The sequence below is a fragment of the Poromitra crassiceps genome, assembly GCF_964638095.1.
Source record: "Poromitra crassiceps genome assembly, chromosome: 4".
Taxonomy (NCBI): Eukaryota; Metazoa; Chordata; class Actinopteri; order Beryciformes; family Melamphaidae; genus Poromitra; species Poromitra crassiceps.
The window spans coordinates 40,922,205-40,946,666 of NC_139626.1; the positions used below are offsets into that span (position 1 = coordinate 40,922,205).

At 44.7% G+C, this 24,462-nt stretch overlaps 1 protein-coding gene across 1 annotated transcript in view; it reads right to left on the bottom strand.

The window, feature by feature from the left end:
* Nucleotides 1-2,899: 2,899 nt before the first annotated feature.
* The window catches only part of LOC310775787 (nucleotide-binding oligomerization domain-containing protein 1-like), a 21,827-nt gene continuing 264 nt past the window's right edge, over nucleotides 2,900-24,462 (bottom strand). The window contains exons 2-14 of the mRNA XM_083635921.1: nucleotides 23,329-23,420; nucleotides 23,157-23,214; nucleotides 20,670-21,093; nucleotides 18,811-20,473; nucleotides 18,240-18,512; nucleotides 17,582-18,010; nucleotides 16,612-17,022; nucleotides 15,904-16,091; nucleotides 5,365-5,628; nucleotides 4,995-5,249; nucleotides 4,633-4,881; nucleotides 3,464-3,721; nucleotides 2,900-3,006 (exon numbers count right to left, since the gene is read on the bottom strand). Coding sequence (XP_083492047.1) covers nucleotides 16,013-16,091; nucleotides 16,612-17,022; nucleotides 17,582-18,010; nucleotides 18,240-18,512; nucleotides 18,811-20,473; nucleotides 20,670-21,042 — 3,228 coding nt within the window. The 5' untranslated portion in view covers nucleotides 21,043-21,093; nucleotides 23,157-23,214; nucleotides 23,329-23,420 and the 3' untranslated portion in view covers nucleotides 2,900-3,006; nucleotides 3,464-3,721; nucleotides 4,633-4,881; ... (1 more) ...; nucleotides 5,365-5,628; nucleotides 15,904-16,012. The remainder of the gene's footprint in view (nucleotides 3,007-3,463; nucleotides 3,722-4,632; nucleotides 4,882-4,994; nucleotides 5,250-5,364; nucleotides 5,629-15,903; nucleotides 16,092-16,611; nucleotides 17,023-17,581; nucleotides 18,011-18,239; nucleotides 18,513-18,810; nucleotides 20,474-20,669; nucleotides 21,094-23,156; nucleotides 23,215-23,328; nucleotides 23,421-24,462) is intronic.

Below are 24,462 nucleotides of genomic sequence, written 5' to 3' on the forward strand. Positions count from 1 at the left end.
TTTGTGTGGAGATGAGAAGTTTCTTTTATTAGGAGTTCCTTGAAAACAATTCCCAAAGTCGATAAGGTGAGAAACGCAAGTTATTTTTGAGACAGCTGTCTGATATGAAGGTGGTACGGTTGTTTCTGCTTACTTTAATATAATAATTTATTTGTTTAACTTTTGGCCCACATAGTGTGGGACCAGGTGTTGGTGGTTGTGTGTGTGTGTGTGTTTGAGTGAGTGAGTGTCTGGGCGTAATAGGAGAGTGTCTGCCAGTTTGTCAGCAGAGAAAGGAAACGTTTATTTTACATAGCCACATAGCACTCCTGGATGTCAAGAGGAAACGGCTCCATGATTTCTGGGCACAGGATATGAGATGCAGTATATATCCAGCCTCGTTTTGCCAGGACAGACGACAGGTACAAGACGGTGACACACCAGACACACGTGTGGTGAGGCAGGTTGAGAGCATATATTACAGTCATTCACAGCTCTAACTATAGCTACTGTATATGTATCTACGACATGTAATGTATTTATTTCACTATCACTGTTTACTTTGGTTGCCATTTAGAAAATAAATGTAAATGCAAAACTAGTTCACTGTGACAGGTAGGCTTTTAATTTGAAGAATCAGCATCCCGTTTCTGTGGTGATGACAGTTATATACATATAGTATACATATATAAATATCTATAAGGGCATGTATTACTTTATCAAAATTCAAAACGACAAAAAATGGCTGCAGTGTGTCTATGGCTGATAGAAAATAAAGTCTACAAGTGTGAAACTAGTCGTCTTGTCTTTTCTATTTAACAACATGCTGTACAATACTAATGAGACATCACATGCAAAAAGGTAAACTACACATGGCTATATGACACTTTTGTGCAGCCTGCGGAATTGAGAACCACACAGGATATAATTACTTGATTGAAATGTTGCTATAGAGGTGCAACATGTAACACATTTAATAGAAGGTTCAGAAAAAATGTAACATAACATTATAGTGTAACATTGTAACATTATAGCTTCCAAGATTACTAAAAGAAATCACAGGTAAAAAAAACAACTTACAATCAAAAACATGGTAGTTTGCTTATGCTGCTCAAATAAAACAAAAATAAATGCATATAAACCCACAGTAGGTGAACTACTCTGGAGCATACCATTTGATTTATAGAATACTTACATCCCAGACACTTATGTCTAAGTAAAATACAATTACAGGGCAATTAGCAGCTGCTTCATTTCACCAATAAGCAAGTACAACAGCATGGGAGAGGCTTATACACACTGACTGCACCTCACCGTGCAATGGGAACACTGTTCCAACAAATCCGACATCATCCCATTAAGAGATAGCTACAGTATAACTTTATAGATGCATATCTTAACAAGATGTTACGATATTTACAGATTGATTTGACATGTCCGTGCTCCAGTCTGCACCAAAAAAAGACCAAGAACCTTGTCGCAATAACAAAAGGGACTGTGATTCATGACACTACCGCCTAGTGTCCAAATAATGAACTCAAAATGGAATTTCTGTCAGCAAACTATCCTATGTACATTTCTCTTATTTTATTACAACACTTGAATAAAAAAAATGTAACTGTAAATACATGTTTTAAAACTCAGATAACCCTTAGTGGAAAAGTATATAACATGTACCACCTTGCCACAGTTACATAAGATATACTGTACTAATAAATAAATAAAAATATATGATATACAGTACCATAAGATAAGTATTTTTCAGAGCAACATTACACTGCAACATTTCAATGAAAAAAGTACAAAAGGGTATTGCATAAATAATGTAGCCATAGCTGTCACAAGTTTGCTTTTAAATTACTCCATAATTATGATGTCTGAGACCATTTTGTCACATTTCTCCAGTTCCTTTACTTGGACCACAGACTGCTGATGATTGGTTCAGTACATTTCAAAGCGTTTGTCTTTCAGAAAGGGGTTTCTGTCCCTGATGCTGTTGCTGAAGACTCTAAGAAGATGCCAGAGCAGAGAGCAAATGTCACTTCATCCGTCCGAATAATGTGTGTAACATTTTTTATGATCATGAATTATTTCTCTGCAACTCTGGCAATAGAAAATATTTAATTTATTATTTCATATTTTGCACAAGCGCATTTACACTCACCGCACAGTGTGGATGGAGGTGTTGATGGAGACCAGCTGGAGTAAACTGTCAGTCAGAGCATCAGTGATCTTGTTGTGGCTCAGACTACAACATCAATAAAAAATAAAAGACAAAGCAAGACATTATTATTAGATTAGAATCGGATTTACACACACACACACACACACACACACAAAACTCCATTCTAGTTGACTCACTCCAGGACTTGTGCTTTGTGCAGGTGTGGGATCAGAGTCTGTAGCAGCTGGTCAGTGAGTTGACAGTGACTGAGGTCCAGCTCTGTCAGCCCTTCACAAAGCTCCAGTATCAGGGCCAGACCTTCACAAGCCCTCTGATCCAGTCTGGTCTCACTGAGGTCCAGGTCTCCAGCCAGAGCTCGACACAGGGACTCTGCTCGCCTCACTGTGCCCCTTTCCCTGCCGACAGGCACCAGGGACACCAGCTGGAGGAGGAGGGCTTTGCTGCTGCTGAAGGAAGGGGAACAGAGCAAAGAACAGGTGTCACCCATGCATGACTGTAATCCAGATTCAAGTTTTTTGTTTTCTTTCCTCTCTCACCTCAGACGGACTCTGTCCAGGACAGGGAACAGCAGGTCCAGTCCACTGTCCTCCACCTCACAGTCTTGCAGGTTGAGCTGTATGCTCTGGCTGCTGTGTCTCAGGACAGTGGAGATGGCCCTGCAGTCTCCAGCGGTCAGACACAGAGCCTTTCCTCGCTCCTGCTCCGACAGCTCCACATAGGAGGAGCGGGACAGATCCAGCCTGTGCTGCAGAGACCTGAGCAGACCGGCTGCTGCTGCCCCCTGTTGGGCCTTAGAGGCAGTGCAGCAGTGGAGGAACCTCAGTAGCACATTGCTGTCAACACTAGGATGAATAATGCAGAAATATGAATGTCTCCATTTCAGTCAATGAACAATAATGTAAGCAGGTAGGTACACAACTATACCTGTTAAGACAGAGCAGATTTAGGAACTATTGGGTAATGTTGTGAAATAGGTAAAAGTACTGGAGAGTGTAAGGTGACTATAAATCACTTTAATATTGACAGCAGATGTGGAGGGGGTAGTTCTGGGATCCCAGAACGCACTGTTGAGCCCTCTACTGGTGATAAAGATCGCAGATGGGAGGTGAACACCTTATAACCCCAAATTACATCCTTTTTCCCTCACACCCAAGGTACAACTGGTTTCTCCCAAAATAGCATCAGAGTTAGTCATATCATATCCTGTCTAATTTTACGTAATGATCCCTTCAATATACCTACATTATATTTGAGCGGTACTGCATTGTTACATGAGTACTAATGGTACTAACATCTGACCTGAGATGAGAGACTTTCTCCAGTGTGAACAGGATGCGTTCTATTGCCTCTGGTGGTATGGAGGTCCACAGCAGTTTGAGTTGGACTCCATCACTGTGTTGGAGGGTAGAGACCAGAGCAGCACAGTCCACTGTGTCCAGCTGTCTGCAGGTCAGGTTGATCACATGATCTAATGACCTCAGTAAACTGGGTATACAGTGACTGGTGTGTGTTTTATAGATCTCTCTGATGGCAGACAACACCAAGCTGGGACTGGACCTGAAAGCATACAGTAGCCTATATTTAACTCACTGTTTTGCGTATTTGCATTACAATTAGAGGGGGTTGCTTCATTCATCATGGAATTGTTTGTGCTATTACTGATGAAGATAAGCATAACAATGTGCGTGCAAATTATTAAAGTCAAGCTGAAATGGCATTCCCTGAAACAGGGTAGAGAGACAGGGCGAGGGATATAGCAGTCCGCGAAACAATGTATTTGTACCTGACAAATCTGAAACCTACCGGTCACGTTTCAATAACAGTCTATGTACAAATACAATATAATGTAAATACAGCCCCGTGTGGACTGTGTACTCGCTGGCTGGTTCACTGCGCAGAGCCACAGAGCAGAGGACCAGGCGGTTGGCTCCCTCCGGGCGGACAGCCTCCTCCTACACGAGGCAGAGAGCTGGCTGCCCGGGCTTGAAGTATGCGACGAGCCGTGGTAAATAACAATATTCATGGAATGCGAGTAAATGAGCCAATTACATGTCCTACATTAAATGAAGACATTACAATTTGTTTTAGTTTTTATGTTACATTGTTACTGGCTAAGTATATTAACATTTATGGGCTGCCTCCATGTTAGCCCATGTACCGTAGGCAGCCATGTTACCTGGTCGGAATCTTCTCCTAGCCATGAAGATTGATTGACAGCTGTTATGTCATGTTGAAATTGGGTTGAAAGCACTAGATGATGTAAGCACACTGTAGATTTTGTTATGAATTAAGACAACATGGTTGACTTTTGATGTGATTTTTTTTTTTTTTTTTTTTTTTTTCATAAATTATTAAATAGGTACCAGGGATGTGATCTAAAATAGTTCAAAAGTAATTTTTCATTTCAGTTCAACTTTAAATAGGATCAAATTTATTTATCGAATGAAACGTAAATAAATCTTCATCACCTTTTAAATAGAATCCTGTCGAGAAAGGGAAGAAGCTCTGTGATTCTCGTCTCTAAGATCCTGTTTTTCCTCAAGTCAATAGTGATGGTCTGAGTTGATGACTGATGCAGCAGATAGTGAAGTACTTCCCAGTCCACATAGCAGGAGGTCAGGTCTCCACCAACGTTCCTCAAGAAAGACACAGTCAAGTCCTTTGCCTGCATCTCATGTATGAGGACAAGCAGCTGCTGAAAATGCTTTGCACCCAGTCTGAGGAAGTAACAGATCACAGGACAAATACAAATTAACATAGGAAAAATGATGGTAATGATTTGTGTGGTATATGAATTAATATAACAGATCAGCAAAGCAAAGGCATTTACTTGAGTGGCAGAGGATCATGGTGAAGTAACAATGTCATGAGAAAATGAGCATTGATGGTGAAATCAGTCAGGTCCAAACATCTGACTGTCCAGTATCTCAGCAAAGATGCCACACTACTGACAATCTTCAACAAAACTCTGTCTGATAGCTGGGCTTTCCTTAGAACAAGGGAAAGCTCTTCAATGGCCACTGGACAGGCCACTCTCCGTTCTCTTACCAATCGACACAGTAGCAATGCCATGCCTTCAGACAGTCTGAAAATCAAAGAGAAAAACACAATCATGGAATGATATACACCCCTAATGGATTTAACACATAAGCTTGACAGTGGATGATTTTTTTTCCAACCATGACATAAATGCAGCATACCTAAGACTGTGTATTTGTGATGTATGTCTAAAAAGCAGCGATGCTCCTTTGAGAGAGATCTTGCTGGGCGTGAGGGTGAGATCCACACTGGAGCCACAGTGTCCCAAAACTCTCCCCACAGACCGGCAGGTTTTCCTGGGTAACTCTCCTGTTAACACCAGGGTGAAACCCAGGAGCTGAGCAAGACAGGCCAACTGCTGGGTCTCCTCTCTGGATCTCAGACAGATGGCTGCACACACACGCTGGAAGAACCCTGGATCACAGCTAAAATGGGATGAAATGTAATTTCAGCTGTGTTATAGTTAGAGGAACAATTGGCACAATAGTTGACATCACGCACATCACGGTAACGCTTTAGAATACAGCCCGCAACTTACAGGGTAAGTACAAGGTAGCAAAACTCAATTTATGGAATAAGAGGGTAATAAAGGGGTACTTATAAATAACTTATACTGTACCTATTCTGTTATTATACTGTAGCTATTTTTGTAACTACCCGGTACTTATTCAGATGTCCTATGACAGGGTTTTTCAAAGTGGCAGGCGGGCCTTCACAGGGGGGCTCCAAACAGTTTCAGGGGAGGCTCAGTGAATGGCAGTGAAAATATTACATTAGTTATTACATTAGTTTTAATGTAGAGTCAGAAACAACAGCAATACCAGGCTATCTTGACTCAATTGTGGCAATGAATGGGATCAAATAACATAATCATAATAGGGGGAGGGGGGCGTTGTCCAAGCGCCAGCGTCTGAGGGAGGCTCACACTCTCAGACTTTGAAAACCCCTGACCTATGAGAAATAATTATTTAAATGTAATTTCAATTCAGGAGAACTTATACTGTAGTGTAGTTATTCCATAACTATCGGGTACCTATTATACAGGGTAACTACAGGGGCACGGGATGTTAATTCCTTCCTACTTACTATAAGTCAGGTCCATAAATATTTGGACATCGACACAATTTTCATCATTTTGGCTCTGTACACCACCACAATGGATGTGAAATGAAACAATCAAGATGTGCTTTAAAGTCGAACTGAACCCGTTTGTCGCGTGCGTCGGAGTCCGTTTCAGACTGAAAACATAATTTGTCTGAGATGACAGGTTGAGAGGCGGGCCATAGTATCATGTCGATGATTTTATTTGACAATTCTGGGGACTGGATTGGGCTTTGGCCAATCCTGGCGTGTTCCGCCTCCAAATCGAGTGGGACTCAGCGTGTTGTGGCGCTCTCCTCGGGAAGAGCCTGCTGACGCGAGGTTAGTGGCTGAGTGGAGCTCAGCGAGCCGCAGTCAGCCAGCTGCCTTCGTGTTGCCGAGCGGAGAGTGCAGCCCGTCGGCCTAGAATCTCCAAGGGGCGACCCCTGACAACCAGGCTCTCAAGCGCGCGCCACTATCGCTATTGCTGTAAATACGATATTCCTGGAATGCGCGTTTTAACGAGCCAGTTACATTTCTTTGCATTCTTAAGCATTACAGTTTTCTTTATTGTGTATATCAACATACAATTGGCCAAGTTAGTAGTTAGTTTATGGGATAGGAATTCTGCCAGATGACAGGCACTAGGCGCCATTTTCTCTTTCTTTTGGAAGAGAAAATTATCCTGAAATGAAGATTTGATTGACAGCTGCCATGTCGTGATATGATTGGTTGAAATGGGGTAGAAATTTGATAGTACTAGGTGACGTCAGCAAACTGTAGATTACTGTTATGAATGAAATCTTGAAAAATGAACTTTTGATGTGAAAAAGTGTGAAAAACTAAAGAAATTAGATTTTTGTGATTTTTTTTTGGCATACATTATTAAATAGGTGCACTGCATACCCAGGTATTTGAACTAAAAGAAAAGAAAGGACATTTTTAGGTTCAGCTCGCCTTTAAGTGCAGATTCTCAGCTTTAATTTGAGGGTATTTACATCCAAATCTGGTGAACAGTGTAGGAATTACAACAGTTTTAACATCTGCCCCCCCCCCCCCCCCCTTTTAAGGGACCAAAAGTAATTGGAAGAACTAACATAATCATGCAATCGTCCAATGTGTTCTGAAGCATTTGACTGAATATTATTAGGAGTGTCCGAAACACTTCAGAATTTATTCTGCTGCTGTTGTTAACAGTTCCATCATCAATAAATACCGGTACAAGGGAACCAGTTCCATTGACAGCCTGACAATTGGCTGTCAATGGAACTGGAACTGACAGTGTAGAAAACTGTATAGGTGGAAGTTACAGGTATGGCCTCAGCAAGTGGGACATCATGGTGGAATGAGGAGGACTCAGAGGAACCAATTGTAAGGGTTTTTATTCAAGCAAATCCCTTTGTAGATGGATAATCATCAGACAGATGTAGACAAGTTTGAACAGATGATTGAACCTAAAAGACAAACAAGATATTAACAAAGTATTCGAACAAACAAGAGAAAACAAATTCAGCTGTAAACGAATATAATAAAACTAATTCAAATCAAATACTTAATCAATATACAAAGGAAATAACACTAACTATAACAAACTTAACACTTACTTTAAATTATGCATCTGTATATTTGAAGACAAAGGGATTTGGCAGGAAAGGCCAAACCAACAGCCTTCCCCCAGCAGCGTAGATGGCAAACTGAGCCTGGTCTAATTAGTGTCCTCTTATACAGTCCAGGTGTGGCTGGTTAGAGTGCATCTAAGGCCTGCCCCCTCCCCCCCCTCCTGAGAAGAGGGATAGGCTTTTGCACAGCCGCCCCTCAAATATGATATCATATTTGACAAATATCCTAACTTCTGGTAGGGTTAGTGGTTTCAGTGTCAGCCATTGGAGGGAGGGGCACTAGTCTTGCAACAGGTCTGATGTATGGTTTCCCTTTGATGGTGACCTCCACTGTACGGACGCGGCCATCCTCACTCGGAAGGAGCCGAGCTACCTTTCCAATCGGCCAGAGCCCTCTAGGTAGCTGTGGGTCTATTACCATAACTACATCAGACACTGCGAGACCCGGGGTGTCCCTCTGCCATTTCCGGCGGGTTTGGAGGCTGGGTAGGTAGTCCTTGATGAAACGTGTCCAGAAGTGGTCGGTTAGGATCTGGCTGTGTTTCCATCGCCTACGGCCCATAAGGTCAGACTCGGCATACACGGCCTGAGGGAGTGAAGCGTCCCGCCGCCCCATGAGGAGCAGATTTGGGGTCACAGGGTCCGGGTCAGCCAGGTCCGATGACACATATCCGAGTGGTTTTGAATTGAGGATGCCTTCGATTTCTATCAGCACGGTGTTAAGTACTTCCTCTGTAACCGTCTGTGCCCCCAGCACCACACGTAATGCCGTTTTAATAGATCTCACCTCCCTCTCCCACATTCCTCCAAAGTGGGGAGCATTTGGGGGGTTAAACCTGAACTTGATCCTCCTCCTTCCCAGCTGCTCCTTCAGTTCTGGGTTCAAAGCCGTGAAAGCATTACTGAGCTCCTTTGCCCCCCCCTTAAAGTTCGTCCCACAATCCGATAGGAGCTCGAAGGGTTGACCTCGGCGTGCTGTGAAACGTCGTAAGGCCATCAGGAAGCTATCTGTGTCCAGGCTGGTAAGGATTTCTATATGCACACAGTGCGTGGTGAGGCATTTGAACAGGAGGCCCCATCTCTTATCAGTCTTGCGGCCCAACTTTATGAGTAAGGGGCCAAAACAGTCCATTCCTGTTGACCAGAATGGGGGCTGAGTTAAGCGAACTCGGGAAGGGGGCAAATCCGCCATTTTGGGAACAATGGGTTTAGCTCTCCATTTCCTGCATTCGATACAAGTCCATTGGTGCCGCTTAATGGCCTGGCGGCCACGAAGAATCCAGTATAAACGTCTGATCTCTGCAAAGACCCTCCCTGGGCCTGGGTGAAGGAGCCGTGCATCATAGTCCTTTATTATCAGAAGTGTTACTGGGTGCTTGGGGTCAAGAATGATGGGGTGCATGGCTCCTGGTTCAAGTTCCTCAGCCAATCTAAGTCTGCCTCCCACTCTAATAAGATTTAGTTTGGCCTCAAACTGTGGGGAAAGGGATAAGAGACGACTATGGGTGGGAAGTTCCCTACCAGATTTAAGTGACTGGAAATCCTCAGGGAAACTTTCCGTTTGGGCTTGTGAGATCAGAATTATTTCAGCTGTAGCCCGGTCAGGTGAAGGGGTCCCAGCAGGGGAGTGTTTGGTAGCATCCTGAAGCTGTTGGTATGTTGCCTCAACCAGATCTTGCCAGGTACCAAACCGGCTCGGGTCCGGTAGATCTGGGTGCTCATTTGTTTGGGTGAGGCCACAGAACAGGGGTTTCCTCAAATCTGGAAGTGGGTTGTTAGTAGGTGGTGGCTGAATGGGCCATTGCTTGGGGGCCAGACCCAGAAATGCCGGGCCTCTGTTCCATCTGTGAGGTTCTGCCAGTTCCATTACTCTCTTACCCCTTGTAATGTCATCAGCAGGGTTGTTACATGTATCAACATAACGCCACTGGTCAGGAGAGGTTAGGTCCAGGATCGCTGTGATGCGGTTGGCAACAAAAACTTGGTATCTACATGACTCTGACTGTAACCATGTCAGAACAACAGTAGAATCTGACCAGAGCACGGTTTTGTCGATAGGGATTGTTAACTCATTCTTAAGCAACTGGGCCAGCTGGGCTCCTGTCAGGGCTGCGGACAACTCAAGGCGGGGAATGGTGAGCTGTTTTTTGGGAGCTACCCGGGATCGAGCCATAACAAATGAAACATAAGTGCCTCCTTCTTCATCCTCCATCCTCAAATAAGCTACAGAGCCATAAGCTCTTTCTGAAGCATCACAAAATATATGCAATTGTCTCCGTTTTATGGGCCCAGGGGCATTGGACTCATACCATCTCGGGTATTGGACTTTGGCCAGGTCAGGCAGTTCACTCTCCCACTCCATCCATGCTGAAGTTTGCCCGGGGGTATGGGATCATCCCATTCTCTTTTCTCCATCCATAGCTGCTGGAGAAGGACTTTAGCTCTGGTGGTAAAAGGTGTCACATATCCCAGGGGGTCATATTGAGTGGCAAGTACTTTGTATACGTTCCTCATGGTTAAAGCATTATACACCACTGGCCTATGTTTGTAGCCTAGCGTGTCTGATGCAAAATTCCAGCTCAGTCCAAGAGTGCCCTCTGTAGGCTCTGTTCGGTCCTGTCCCAGCCATCTCTCTGTACTGTCGGCTTGGGCCTCTGGTGGTAGATGGTCTACAACAGACTGAATGTTACTGGCCCACTGCCTGATGTCAAAGCCTCCAGAGGACAGTGTATCTCTCAGCTTGATAATCAGTTCCTTGGCCTCTAGAGGACAAGGTAGAGAATGCAAACAATTATCTACATAAAAGGACTGGAGGACTATATTTGCAACATTACCAGGCTCTTGGTGGGCTTGTGCATGTCTTTGTACAGCATAGATGGCACAGCAGGGGCTGCAGGTTGTGCCAAATGGGAGGACTTGCCACTCATATACATCCGGAGGGTCTTCTCGCTTCATCTCTCGCCACAAGAATCTCAGCAGCGGTCTGTCTTCTGGTAGTAGTCTTATTTGATGGAACATGGACTTAATGTCTCCACTGATTGCCACTTGGTGCTGTCGGAAGCGGAGCAGCACTCCTAGCATCGACGGACCTAGTATTGGTCCTGGGAGGAGTTGGTCATTCAAAATTTGGCCTTGGTAGGGGAATGAACAATTAAAGACTATACAGAATTTTCCATTGTGTTCCACAATGTGGTGGGGGATGTACCAGGACTCTAGTGACTCGGATATCTGCTCACTAGTTAGTTTGGCAACATAACCCGCCTGCACCAACTTTTCGATCTCCTTTACATAGGTCTGAGCCAACTCCGGTTTCTTTCCTAGGTGGCGTTCAGTCTGGCGTAGGAGAGGCATCACTGACTCCTTAGGTGCATGTAGGGTTGGGACATCACGCCGGCGAAGGAGAGGTGTAGCATAGCGTCCAATTCCATCCATTTGTACTCTTGTTGTTTTGGCCTCCAGGAGTTTCATGGCCTCCACGTCCAGCTTGGACCTTGTTATCATTTTCTCATTTTGAAATGGGAGAACATCTACTTGCCAGAGCCTCTCCACATGGCGACTGAGTTCGGCACTGGGAGACCCAGTGGAGATAAAGAGAGCTTGGGCTACCTCTGAATGTCCCTGGAGGGAGGTAGGCCCTTGAAGTGTCCAACCCAGCTGGGTGTGGAGGGCTGCTGGTGCCCCTGGAGGACCTAAGCAGACTGGTTTCGTGGGAGTTATTAAGTGAGAATTGTCTGCTCCTATGAGAAGAAGGGGCTGCACCTTCTGGAAGGAGGGGAGGGGAAGGCCCTGTAGGTGGCGATATCGCTTTTTCAGTTTATCTACCGGATAGCTCTGTTCTACAAGGGACAGTTTCTCAGAGGTGAATGCATCTTTGATAAGGAAGGTTACCTGTGGATTGAGGGCAGGTGATATTTCAAAAGTGACTGAAGTTCCGTTCAGTGCTTCGGTTTTCTGCCTGATTGTGCGTACAGCTAGATGTTCCGCAGGCCCTTTAAGCCCTAGCTGTTTACGGGCTGCTGGCAGGAGCATTGTACGCTGCGAGCCATCATCCAGAATGGCATAGGTCTCCAGTGACCGGTGTTGGTTCCATAGAATTACTTTGACCACCTTTAGCAGGACTTTGGGAGAATTGGACTGGGGGTTCAAGTACAGGACCTTGCTGTCGGTCTCCCTCTGATTGACACGGTGGAGAATACCAAGGTGCTTCCCATTGCAGTGGGGGCATGGCTTCCTGAGATTACAGTCAATAGCCATGTGTGGCCCTGCACACCTCCAGCACAACCTCTCCCTCTTAATCCACGCCATCACCTTCTCCGTGGGCTGATCCTTCAGCTCTTTGCACTTGATTATTGGATGCCCAGGTGAATTGCAGAATGAGCAGGGCTTAGGTTTCCTCTCCTCTCTTACCAGGCGAGTTGAGGGAGGGGGGTTGAAGTCGGTACCATGCAGTATCGTGGCGGTTGTAGGGGCAGGCCTCGAAGTTGACCTCCTGCTCTGCATAGAGCTGTCCGTATTCAAGTACCTAACCTGTGCTGCCACAGATTGGCACTCTGCCTCACCCTGCAGCCACGCTGCAAAGTGCACCAGGGTGTAGTGGACCCCTGGCAGGGTTGATCGGGCATACCGTACAAAGTTGGCTACGGAATCCGCTGGCAACTTGCTCAAAAGGTGGTGTACGTGGGAGGGACAGTTCAGCTCTGCTGCCCCTGCACTCTGCCCCATGGCCTGCAACATCCCCACCAGGGATTGGACTCTCACTGCAAAAGTATGAAATGCTCTAGAGTCACCAGGTTGAACTTTTGGGAGGTTGATTATATTGGTGATCTCCCTGGTGGCCAGATGGTGGGGCTGTCCATACTGTTGGTCTAAGGCAGCCAAGGACCTAGTGTAAGGCTGTGGATCATGGGCATATGCTAATGCAATATGTCGAGCAGAGGGCAGCTTAAGGTGGTCTAATAGGATGTGGTACTTATACATTTCTGTTTCCCAGGGAGGTAGCAGATTAATAAGGGCCATCTTCGGCATGGTATAGTCATGTGGGTCTTCCCTATAAAGACTAGGGAAGGTGGGTCCCTCTACCCGTGACCTATACCCGGGCGGAGGGCCTGCATATGGTTGGGAGTTATGCACTGGAGGTAAGGGGGCCAACTGAGGGAGGTAATTCCCATATTGGTAAGCCTGGTGGTCATAATATTGTTGGGGTTGCCTTACTTGAGCTGTCCAACCTAGGGGTGCTGGGCCTACCTGCATAGGATCAGTTGCCGGGGCCCACTGGAATTGAATAGGTACAGGGCCCGCCTGGAGCGGAGGAGGCACAGGGAGCACCTGGAATAAGGGGGGCACCTGGAGCGGAGGAGGTGCGGGGGCCGCCTGGAACTGGGGAGGCGCAGGGAGCACCTGAGGCGGAGGAGGTGCAGAGAACACCTGAGGTGGAGGAGGTGCAGGGGCCGCCTGGAACTGGGGAGGCGCAGGGAGCACCTGAGGCGGAGGAGGTGCAGGGAACACCTGAGGTGGAGGAGGTGCAGGGAACACCTGAGGTGGAGGAGGTGCAGGGGCCGCCTGGAACTGGGGAGGCGCAGGGAGCACCTGAGGCGGAGGAGGTGCAGGGAACACCTGAGGTGGAGGAGGTGCAGGGAACACCTGAGGCGGAGGAGGTGCAGGGAGCACCTGGAGAGGAGGAGGTGCAGGGAACACCTGTAGAGGAGGAGGTGCAGGGAGCACCTGGAGAGGAGGAGGTGCAGGGAACACCTGGAGAGGAGGAGGTGCAGGGAACACCTGGAGAGGAGGAGGTGCAGGGAACACCTGAGGTGGAGGAGGTGCAGGGAACACCTGTAGAGGAGGAGGTGCAGGGAGCACCTGTAGAGGAGGAGGTGCAGGGAACACCTGTAGAGGAGGAGGTGCAGGGAGCACCTGGAGAGGAGGAGGTGCAGGGAACACCTGGAGAGGAGGAGGTGCAAGGAGCACCTGAGGTGGAGGAGATGCCAGCCTGGGGGTGGGCGCTTGGGCCACCTGCTGAGACAACGGCTGGTGGAGGTGAGTGGGGCTTAGGCCCACCCGAATAGCAGGGTCCGAATATGCTTTCATAGGAAGCCTTAGTGTCTCTTTGTCGGGTGGGTGCAGTGGGCATGCACTCTGGGGCCGGGTTTGGGTGTACTTGCTCCCAGGTAGAGTGAACGTGCCCAAATCCCTGTCTGATTCATACTCACTTCCCGCATAGCTTGAGGCATTAGATCTGCCTGAGGCCAGGTATCCCTCCACAGCTTCAAGCCTCCTGTCAAGCCTCCTGACCACCTGCAATAGAATGTCTCTGGTGTCATTGTCACTTGGTGCAGGTTGGCCAGGATGCCATTCAGGAGTGGGGCCCACTACTTGTTCATGGTAGTGCAGTGGGGGAGGGGGTTGAAAGGCCTCGTCCAGGGGGGCTGATTGGATGGCTTGACATGGATAGTCAAAATCCTGGAGGTAGGATGGTGGTCCTCTGGCCCGTGTCCCCCTCCTGAGTTCCTCCTCTTGCTGGTTCCTCTGAGTCATTCCCACCTGCTGAGGCCAATCCGGGTTCGAAGGACCATGTAGAAAACTGTATAGGTGGAAGTTACAGGTATGGCCTCAGCAAGTGGGACATCATGGTGGAATGAGGAGGACTCAGAGGAACCAATTGTAAGGGTTTTTATTCAAGCAAATCCCTTTGTAGATGGATAATCATCAGACAGATGTAGACAAGTTTGAACAGATGATTGAACCTAAAAGACAAACAAGATATTAACAAAGTATTCGAACAAACAAGAGAAAACAAATTCAGCTGTAAACGAATATAATAAAACTAATTCAAATCAAATACTTAATCAATATACAAAGGAAATAACACTAACTATAACAAACTTAACACTTACTTTAAATTATGCATCTGTATATTTGAAGACAAAGGGATTTGGCAGGAAAGGCCAAACCAACAGCCTTCCCCCAGCAGCGTAGATGGCAAACTGAGCCTGGTCTAATTAGTGTCCTCTTATACAGTCCAGGTGTGGCTGGTTAGAGTGCATCTAAGGCCTGCCCCCTCCCCCCCCTCCTGAGAAGAGGGATAGGCTTTTGCACAGACAGTCATACATATCCACGTATGACTGTTCATAGAACTGATTCCCTTGCATTTATTGATGATGTGACTACCGACAACAGCAGCAGGATGAATTCTGACGTGTTTCTGGCAATATTATCTGCTCATATTCAGTGAAATGCTTCAGAACTCATTGGACGATTGGATGATTATGTTAGTTTGTTCAATTACTTTTGGTTAAATGTAATTTTGTTCCCTTAACATGTAATGTAATTCCTATACTGTTCACCTGATTTAGATGTAAATACCCTCAAATTAAAGATGGAATTCTGCAATGAAAGCACATCTTGATTGTTTAATTTCAAATCCATTGTGATGGTGTACAGAGCCAAAATGATTGTGTCCAATGTCCAAATATATATTAATAAAAATTAACTGTAATTACAAGGTAACTACAGGGGCATGGGCTGTATTCTAAAGCACTGTTAATTCCCTCCTATTTAGATGGCTGGACAACAGAGTGTTTTCAGTCAGAGGCTCCGTCAGCTCCCCTGCAATAAAGACCGTTAAAGGAGGTATTTCGTGCAATAACCATATACAACAATACTTAAAGTACTCTCTCGCTCTATCTATCTATCTATCTATCTATCTATCTATCTATCTATCTATCTATCAAGTATGTATCATTTTGCTGTCATGATGTCATGACCAATCTACAGTATATTAAACAACTGTTGCTGAAAATCTATTTTTAAGCATTTAGTGTTTCGACGAGGCATTCTTTTTTATTTTATTTTATCTTTTACAAAGATATACAATATTCAACTGGATTTGCATGAAATACAAAAATATAGTGCTTTAATCAGACCCCCAAAAAATCTTAAATTTCATAGTCTAGTGAGATAGTTTTAATATGTTGACTGAAATTATGACAATCACAACCCATTTACCTGAGCTGTGAGATGTAAGGCAGACACTGTAGGAAACTCCGCACTTCACACTTCACTCTCTTCTTTGACCAGCCTGTCAGCACCACTGCTTTCTTCTCTGATTGGAGCTTCAGCACTTCCAGGAGGAGGGAGGCCTTTCTCTCTGAGAGGTTGATGTACCAGACTGCAGGAGCTGACTGGTAAACAGGCTGTAATGATGGAAGGACACTCCTGCCTGTTTGAGTCTCATAGTCCTTCACATGGGAGAACAGGTCTAGTAGGAAATCACACCGATACTCAATGGGAACATCATCCTCTATGATGTTAATGAGAGGGAATGTGTTGTAACTGCACACTGATGATAACAGCTCCAGTATCTTCTCTCCTGTCTGTTGTTCCCTCTCTGCTGCTCGACAGAAGAGATTCCCCAAGAACTTGATTTGTTGTGAGCTCATTGGCCACAAATTGAAACTGGAAAAACTACAGTGAAGAATGATGTGGTGATTTGATCTCAGCAAACCAAAGTGAACCATGTAATAACGATAGATACTGTGTTCCTGAATGCATGGATTCAGCTGGTAATGAGCCGATAACAATATTCAACTGGATTTGGATGAAATACAAAAATATAGTGCTTTAATCAGGCCAAAAAATATATTAAATGTCTTACTGTCTAGTGAGATCGTTTTAATATGTTGACTGAAATTAAAGCAATCACAACCCATTTACCCGAGCTGTGAGATGTAAGGCAGACACTGTAGGAAACTCCACACTTCACTCTCTTCATCTGGCCAGCCTCTCAATTCCACTGCTTTCTTCTCTGATTGGAGCTTCAGCACTTCCAGGAGGAGGGAGGCCTTTCTCCCTGAGAGGTTGATGTACCAGAATGCAGGAGCTAAAAGTGGCTGTAATGATGGAAGGACACTCCTGCCTGTTTGAGTCTCATAGTCCTTCACATGAGAGCACAGGGCTAGTAGGAAATGCGACTCAAAGGGATGGTAGGTGTTAATAGTGTAACTGCACTCCAGTATCTTCTCCAGTATCTTCTCTCCTGTCTGTTGTTCCCTCTCTGCTGCTCGACAGAAGAGATTCCCCAAGAACTTGATTTGTTCTGAGCGTTTTGAGTGCAGAACGGGAAATCTGGAACAATGACAATGAAAAATGATGAGATTGATGATGGGTCCTCCACACGGCTTCAAACCCCACTGGGAGCGTCTCGGGAGCGGGGCGTTTTGTCTGGCCAAGTTTTTTGAATTGCTGATTTGGTCATTCATACTTGATTTTTGTGCTTCTCAGACTACATAGTTAAATGTTTTTTGTTTGTCTGTTTCAATCAAAGTTTAGCATGTATACAGATGGAGTGAAGGTGTCTCTGTTTAGACTCTAAACAGAGACACCTTCACTCCATACATACACATGAATGTTAAACTTTGATTTGATGATGATGATGCTAAGAGCATACTACACAACACTCTATACTGCCCACTTATTTTATATTACAGGAGGGCGAGCATGCCTAGACTTCAGGTGGCAATGAATCAATCAATCAAATGTATATTTATATAGCGCCAAATCATAACACGAGTTATCTCAAGAAGCTTTACAAATAGAGCAGGTGTAAGACCAGGCTTTTATTTTAGACCTAACAATTGAAACAATTGTCACATGCAAGAGATTATGGCAACGACAACCCATTTACCTGAGCTGTGAGATGTAAGGCAGACACTGTAGGAAACTCCACACTTCACTCTCTTCATCTGGCCAGTCGACCAACTCCACTGCATTCTTCTCTGATTGGAGTTTCAGCACTTCCAGGAGGAGGGAGGCCCTTCTCCCTGAGAGGTCGATGTACCAGACTGCAGCAGCTGACTGGTAAAGTGGCCTCAGTAGTGGAATGACACTTGGATGTCCTTGACTCCTGACATGTTGGTATAAATCAAGGAGGATGTTGTATCTCTTATTGTCGCCAGAGTTCATCAACGAGTAGAGTGTTTTCCTCACATTGTCAAAGCTTTCTCTTTTGTCATATGAAGCTTTCATGCATAAATCATGTAGCAGTTTATTTTCTTCCATCTCCAGGTGTTGTTCCTGATCCGGTGAACCTGCAACTGTGCAGGTATTCCTGAAACTTAATGAACAATATTCAAACAAATTAGTCGAATGACAATTTGTACTGCATTACTTAAAATGGAATTGCAACAAATATATATGGTTATACACAAACAGAAAAGCACAAATTATTCTTAAAATGCATGGAGTCATACAGCAAAGGGGAGGCCATTCAATTCAAATCAACACTGTTCTACATGAATTACTTTGTGTGGACATAATATTACACAAACATGCTAACCACATACCTGAGTGTGTTGATATAAGGCAAAGACTCAAAGAGGGACTTGCTCAGAGCTTTGCAGACAGGAGTCCTCCTGTCCCAGTGGAGACAGAGGTTTACCTTCTGACCACTCTTCTGCATGACCTTTACTGCTCTTTCAAACAGTTGTCTTTGACCAAACACTGGAAGGTGCATCTCATTTCCTTCATTTCCACCAAGACCAAGTAAGCTGCTGTAGTCCATCTCCCCCTCACTGAGAAGCAATGCTGTCCACAGTTGCCGTTGCAAGGCGTCGCACCTATGATCAGAGGATTTGTTGGAGAGACCGTCACCCTCATTATACATGTAGTCAACCATACAGTACCATCAAGTCTACCTACAGTATGTTGATTTATGCTAAAGCAGTAGGCCTACTACCACATATGTTGTCATCTTCAACACCTCTTGGGTTAAGTAGACATAGAGGTTTGACATTAAGATGTTCAATACTCTCAAACAGATAACATGGAAGGTTTGCAGTGTGAGTGCTACCAGAGTAATCTAGTTGTAATGTTGTAGCTTAAGCGAAACTGTGAAATTCAAAATACATGCCATACCATTGGACATTCTTGAGGCAGCTGAATATTAGTCTCAGTCCTTGTTCTGAATCTGCCATTACGTCCTCAAGGTTCAGCCTGATTTTTCTCTCCTTTGACTGACTGATTACATAGGACACAGCACAGCAGTGGTAAGGATCAAGACTCTCTTCGCTCAAATCAAGACAATAGTCCAGTTTGTCCAGAAGGTAGAGGCAGGCTTCAGTAGACTGAGATTCATACAGGCATTGGCATAAGAACAGTATATTGACATCAAGCCCACAGCCCTCAGTATCACTGTCATCTTGGTTGAGCAGGGGGACAAATGTGGTTACCACTTCTTTGAAGAACCACTTCGATGTATCCTCGACCTGCTCAGCTGGAATCAGACACGTCAAGATATCTAGATTCTTCTCATTTAACAATCCACACATGAAAGGGACCAAATGCTTCATGTGTTTCATCCCTTCAGTCAGCCACTGTTGTATAGCGCCTGTGATTTTTTCTGGATTCTTCAAGAGCCACAGTCCTGCAAAGAACTCCTGCATGGTGTAGTGGAGAAATGCAGACATGGTTTTCGACTTAGTAGGACCAACTTGGTCTTCGAATGTCTTCAGAAAGGCAGAATGAACACAGCTGTCTTTACAATGTTGTTTTGCCAAGTTCACCGTTTTTCCTACAGTTGCACAAAAAGCAACCTCTGCCAAAGACAGTATTGACTCACGATTGTTGCTAATGTAATTATCTAGATCTTTTCTTTTTTGTCCACTGTTTATTTGAATGCAAAAACGCATGATGTTTATATACATTTCAGTTACTGTGTATGGTTGTTGAGAGTCTTCTGAGGTCTTAAAAGAAAGGCAGGCAACCACCATCAGAGCATACATTGGGACGTGGCAAAGGGTTAACAACTCCAAGTTGCTCAAAACATTGGTTGAGTGCTCAGTGCTGAGCATTTCAGATAAGTATGCTCTGATGGATTGTTCACTGAAGCCTTTTACTTCCACTCTGAGAGAAGCCCACTCGAACAGGAAGTCTTCTGACTCAACCTCTGGTCTGCACGTTATCACAATCTTTGCATCAGGCAGTAGGTCCTTCTCTACAAGTCTCTGCACGACTGGTGAAAAGGAGCAATCTGTGACTCCATCAAAGATGATAACAACATTTTCAGAGTTCTTCTTTATATCCTGTAAGACCTCATCTTTGCCTTCAACTGGTTCACTAAACACACCGAAAAGCAGGTCCTCCAAACTCATGGCACTTGTGAAGTGGGATGTTTTTCTCATGTCAAAATAAAACATGTAATCCAGTTCCTTGTTATCTCTTTCTGCCCACAGTTTCAACATTTGATGGGTGACCGCTTTCTTCCCAATTCCTGGCTTACCAACCAAGAGGATGTTTTTCTCTTCTGTTTTCAGCAGCTCACTGGGGGAAAATCCTTGTTTGTTCTCAGGGATGTATGTCCTTAGCTTTTTAGGACGGATTTTCTTGCATTTTTTGCTCTTGAAGGTTTTTAGTTTATATGCGTAAGTCTTTCCTTGTGTGCCTAATACAAGCGGAGTGTAAGACAGATTATGGTTTCTATTGTTTGATAGGACTGCCTTGCTTTGGATCCAAAAGTCATTTGACATCTTTTGCGCTTTTGACTTCAACTTTGCCTGGTATTTGTGGCACGGTTTCGGGCCTAAAAGAAAAATGAATAAATTGTGAATTTACGGATGTGCCCTTGTAAAATACTGCTAAATTAATCATGTATTAATAATATTTCCAAACTCTGATGAATCAATATTCAAAATATATAATGTAATAATCACATGAGTGTTCAACAATGAAAGTATTACACATTACTACCAATCAATCACCAATCTTTAGTAAAATACCTTTTAAGTAGGTTATATCCATCTCTGTGTCCTCGCTGAAAGGAAAGCAGCTGATCCAGTAGTCCAGGTCAAACTTGCTGCTCTGAGTAGAGGTTGTCTTTTCAGGCATCTCCAAGGTCCTCTTCCTCGTAATGTCAATAATTTTTAGGAACTTATAGCAGGCTTCTTCTCCTTTGTTCACGACCCAGTTCAGTATCGTCCTGGTTTTGTCGAAGTCATCAGTCTCTGTCTGTATTTTACTGACTTCTTCCTCAATGAGAACTCCTTGCTGATAAAGGTTCTCCACAATAACTGAGAGATTCTTTAATCCTCCCACCAGGTGGACTCTGGCCGTCTTGATGTATTCTAAAGCCGACTGGCTTGTAGAAGCCATGGCCGACTCTTATTCTCCAACATGTAGACTACACCGGTCCAATTCAATTATCTAGAAAACAAACGGATTGGTAAATAAAACCATAAACTGTATATTGAAACCATGTCTGCTTATATATTGTGTAAATATTCTGAAATCTGGGGGGGGATGGAAATCTTGTAATATTGTTAGCCTATAGATGGTATGCATTAGGGGTGGGGGAAAAAATCGATTCACCTAAGTATCGCGATTTTTAATGTCACGATTTTTTGGATCGATCTTTTATTCCAGAATCGATAATCGCAAAAAAAAAAAAAAAAAAAAAAAAAAAAATTTTTTTTTTTTTGTGCTTGCAGTCAGGCCACTCACTGAACAGCAGGCCAGGCGCCGCCTACAGGTTTACTAGTGGTTTTATTACTTTATTAGTTAGTCTGAAGTAATAATTACACTTCAGGGTTAAAGTGGGTGCATCTCATTGTAAAATTGGACTTCAAACGGCCCAAATCTGGCTTCAAACGGCCCAAATTTCACGCGCGTTGGCCCATATCGGCCTGGCCTGCTTGGTATCTAATGCCCGGCCTGAATTATGATCCCAGTCCGCCCCTGTTTTTAACTATATCGCCCAGCCCTACTCATGATATATAATATACAGTCTCTACTGTATGATTCAACTTTTCCCATGTTCTAATCTAGTGTAAAAAAGCAAACAAACTGAAAAAAGAAAAGAAAAAAAGAAACAAAAATCGCAATAAATCGTAATATCGAATCGCAATAATCGTAGAATCGCAATACTTAAGAATCGCAATACTTAAGAATCGCAATATAAATCGAATCGGCACCCAAGAATCGTGATAGTATCGAATCGGGAGATAAGTGAATCGCCACAGCCCTAGTATGCATGTGATGTCACAGAGGCAGAAGTCACTGTGGGGTCACGCCCACTGAGTCACAGCAAGACTGAGCTTGAATGCAGTAATAATCAGCCTAGATAACTGACACCTGCTGCTCAGGGAGGAACTTGACACTCATTTTGACACTCATTCCTGATTGAGGGGGCGTGTTTCAGTGGGTGTGCATACCCTCTATTGTCTGAAGATAACGTTACAACGCTACAAACTGATGTTAGGCCACAAGGCCCTGTCGTATATAGCTTCTTTTTCTGACGGGCCCTACACACCAACATGAGTGATGAGCGATGTACTCGCTATCGCCCAGTCAGCCCTGCCCCGCTGCTACAGCGTAGTTGGCTGCCTGCCTTGCTGTATTTCCGTCTTCAATTGGTCGATTTCGAAATGGCCCCTCCTTCCCTCGCTGCAATCTGTCGCTCAGTGGTCGCTCACCACCTTGCAAAGCATGCTGGGATACCTGGTGTCAGGACATCGCAAATGACGAGGGCCCAAAATCTAAATAGACCAATTGAAGACGGAAATACAGCAAGGCAGCCAACCAAGCTGCAGCAGCGGGGCAGGGCTTGATAGGGCGAGTGCGAGTACATGCGAGTTGATCGCGTTTGGTGAGAAGGGGGTCTGACAGTTAAACGCTGGAAGTACGCTGGGAAGCGTTGATCCCAGCGCACAATATTCAAGCAAATTGAAAATAACGTTAGGAAGCTAGCTTGATAGCTAACAGCTACCAAGCTAGCAACACACGTTCTGTGATAAAAGCACAACACTCACCAGAAATATTAAGTGTCTAGCCAATTTGCTCCCTCAATTGAGCCTTTCTGTCTCTGTTGTGATAGTTTCTCCATATGATTAGTTGCCTGAAAAAGAGCACCCGACACCAGGGTCTTTCTGAAAAGTTAAAATATTTTCAGCTAGAAGCACTGGGAGCCGGCGCACAAAAATGCTGGAGTGCTCTGAAAATAGTTGGTTGCAGCGCACTTTCTCTAGACATCCGTGTGCGCCTGCATACGCTCTCTCCTCATTGGAAACAATTGAAAAACGACGCTGGAGCTGAGGAAAAGAAGCTATATGGACAGTTGGACACACGGCTTGATGAATCGCAGAAAGATGTTGAATGTGAGATGGAAAGTTATCTGGATGAGCATGGTGGTGGGAACCTGACTGTGCCAGATGGGGGCAGTAAAATCACAACAAGACACGCACCTCCTTGTGAAAATAGAGCACACATACCTTTGTGGGTTAAAAGGATAGGTTTATGGGATTTTTATTTCAAGTTGATACCTGCCACCTTGGAAAGAATAGGGAAACCAGCTATATTACTTTGATTAAACAAAAAATAAGTAGAATATGTGACATGTCATGTCAAATAGACTGCGGGTGTGTAAAGTTAACATTAGCCTACCTTCATATGGCGTGTCGTGGACCTGCTATCTCCCTCCTCAGTTCTGTGAAGTTCTCATCCACCAAATCTACTTTTATCTGGTTTTTACTTGTCTGTCGGGAGATCGAGGAAATGACAGAGTCACTGATAATGAATAATGAATAACGGTGTTTTATGGTTTTATGTCTCAGACAGTGGCCAGTGTCTGTCAAGTTACCACATAGCTTACTTTGAACTGACTTCATATTATTGTAATAGATTAGAATATAGTGTAGCCTAATCATACATTTCATAACCAACAAATATAAATGAAGAACACACTACAGGCCCGCCGCACCCCATTACGCAGAGTACGCAGACTGCGTAGGGCATCATGTGACTGAGGGCACCAAAAAAAAAAAAAAAAAAAAAATTTTGGTGCCCTCAGTCAGGCCACTCACTGAACAGCAGGCCAGGCGCTGCCTACTGGTTTGCTAGTGGATTTACTACTTTATTCAGGGTTAAAGTGGGTGCATCTCATAGTAAAATTGGAGTCGGCCCAAATTGGGCTTCAAACGGCCCAAATCTGGCTTCAACCGGCCCAAATCTGGCTTCAACTGGCCCAAATCTGGCTTCAAACGGCCCAAATCGGGCTTCAAACGGCCCAAATCTGGCTTCAAACAGCCCAAATCTGGCTTCAAATGGCCCAAATTGGGCTTCAAACAGCCCAAAAAACTTGCCGCCGCCCTTCGGATGCCGGCACACACGTCAGCCCGTATCGGCCTGGCATGCTTGGTATCTAATGCCTGGCCTGAATTATGATCCCAGTCCGCCCCTGCTTGCATGTACAGTTTAACAATCGCTTGTTTGCTGACATGTACAGTAATTCTAACAATTGTTTGTTTGCCACATGTAATGTAATGTGAGATACACTAGTATCGTTCATAATTAATGATTTTGCAGTCTTTCGTTTGACAGTTATTGAAAGTTTTGCGGGGGGGGGGGGGGGGGGGGCACCACAAAACAATTACGCTTAGGGCACCCAAATGGCCAGCAGCGGCCCTGCGACCCACAGCATAAATATTACTTCCTATTACGGTCTACCTCCGCAATGGCACATTGTTCACAACAGTGTCAGCGTCTATGCCAAAAGAGATAGTCTCAATAATAATCTAC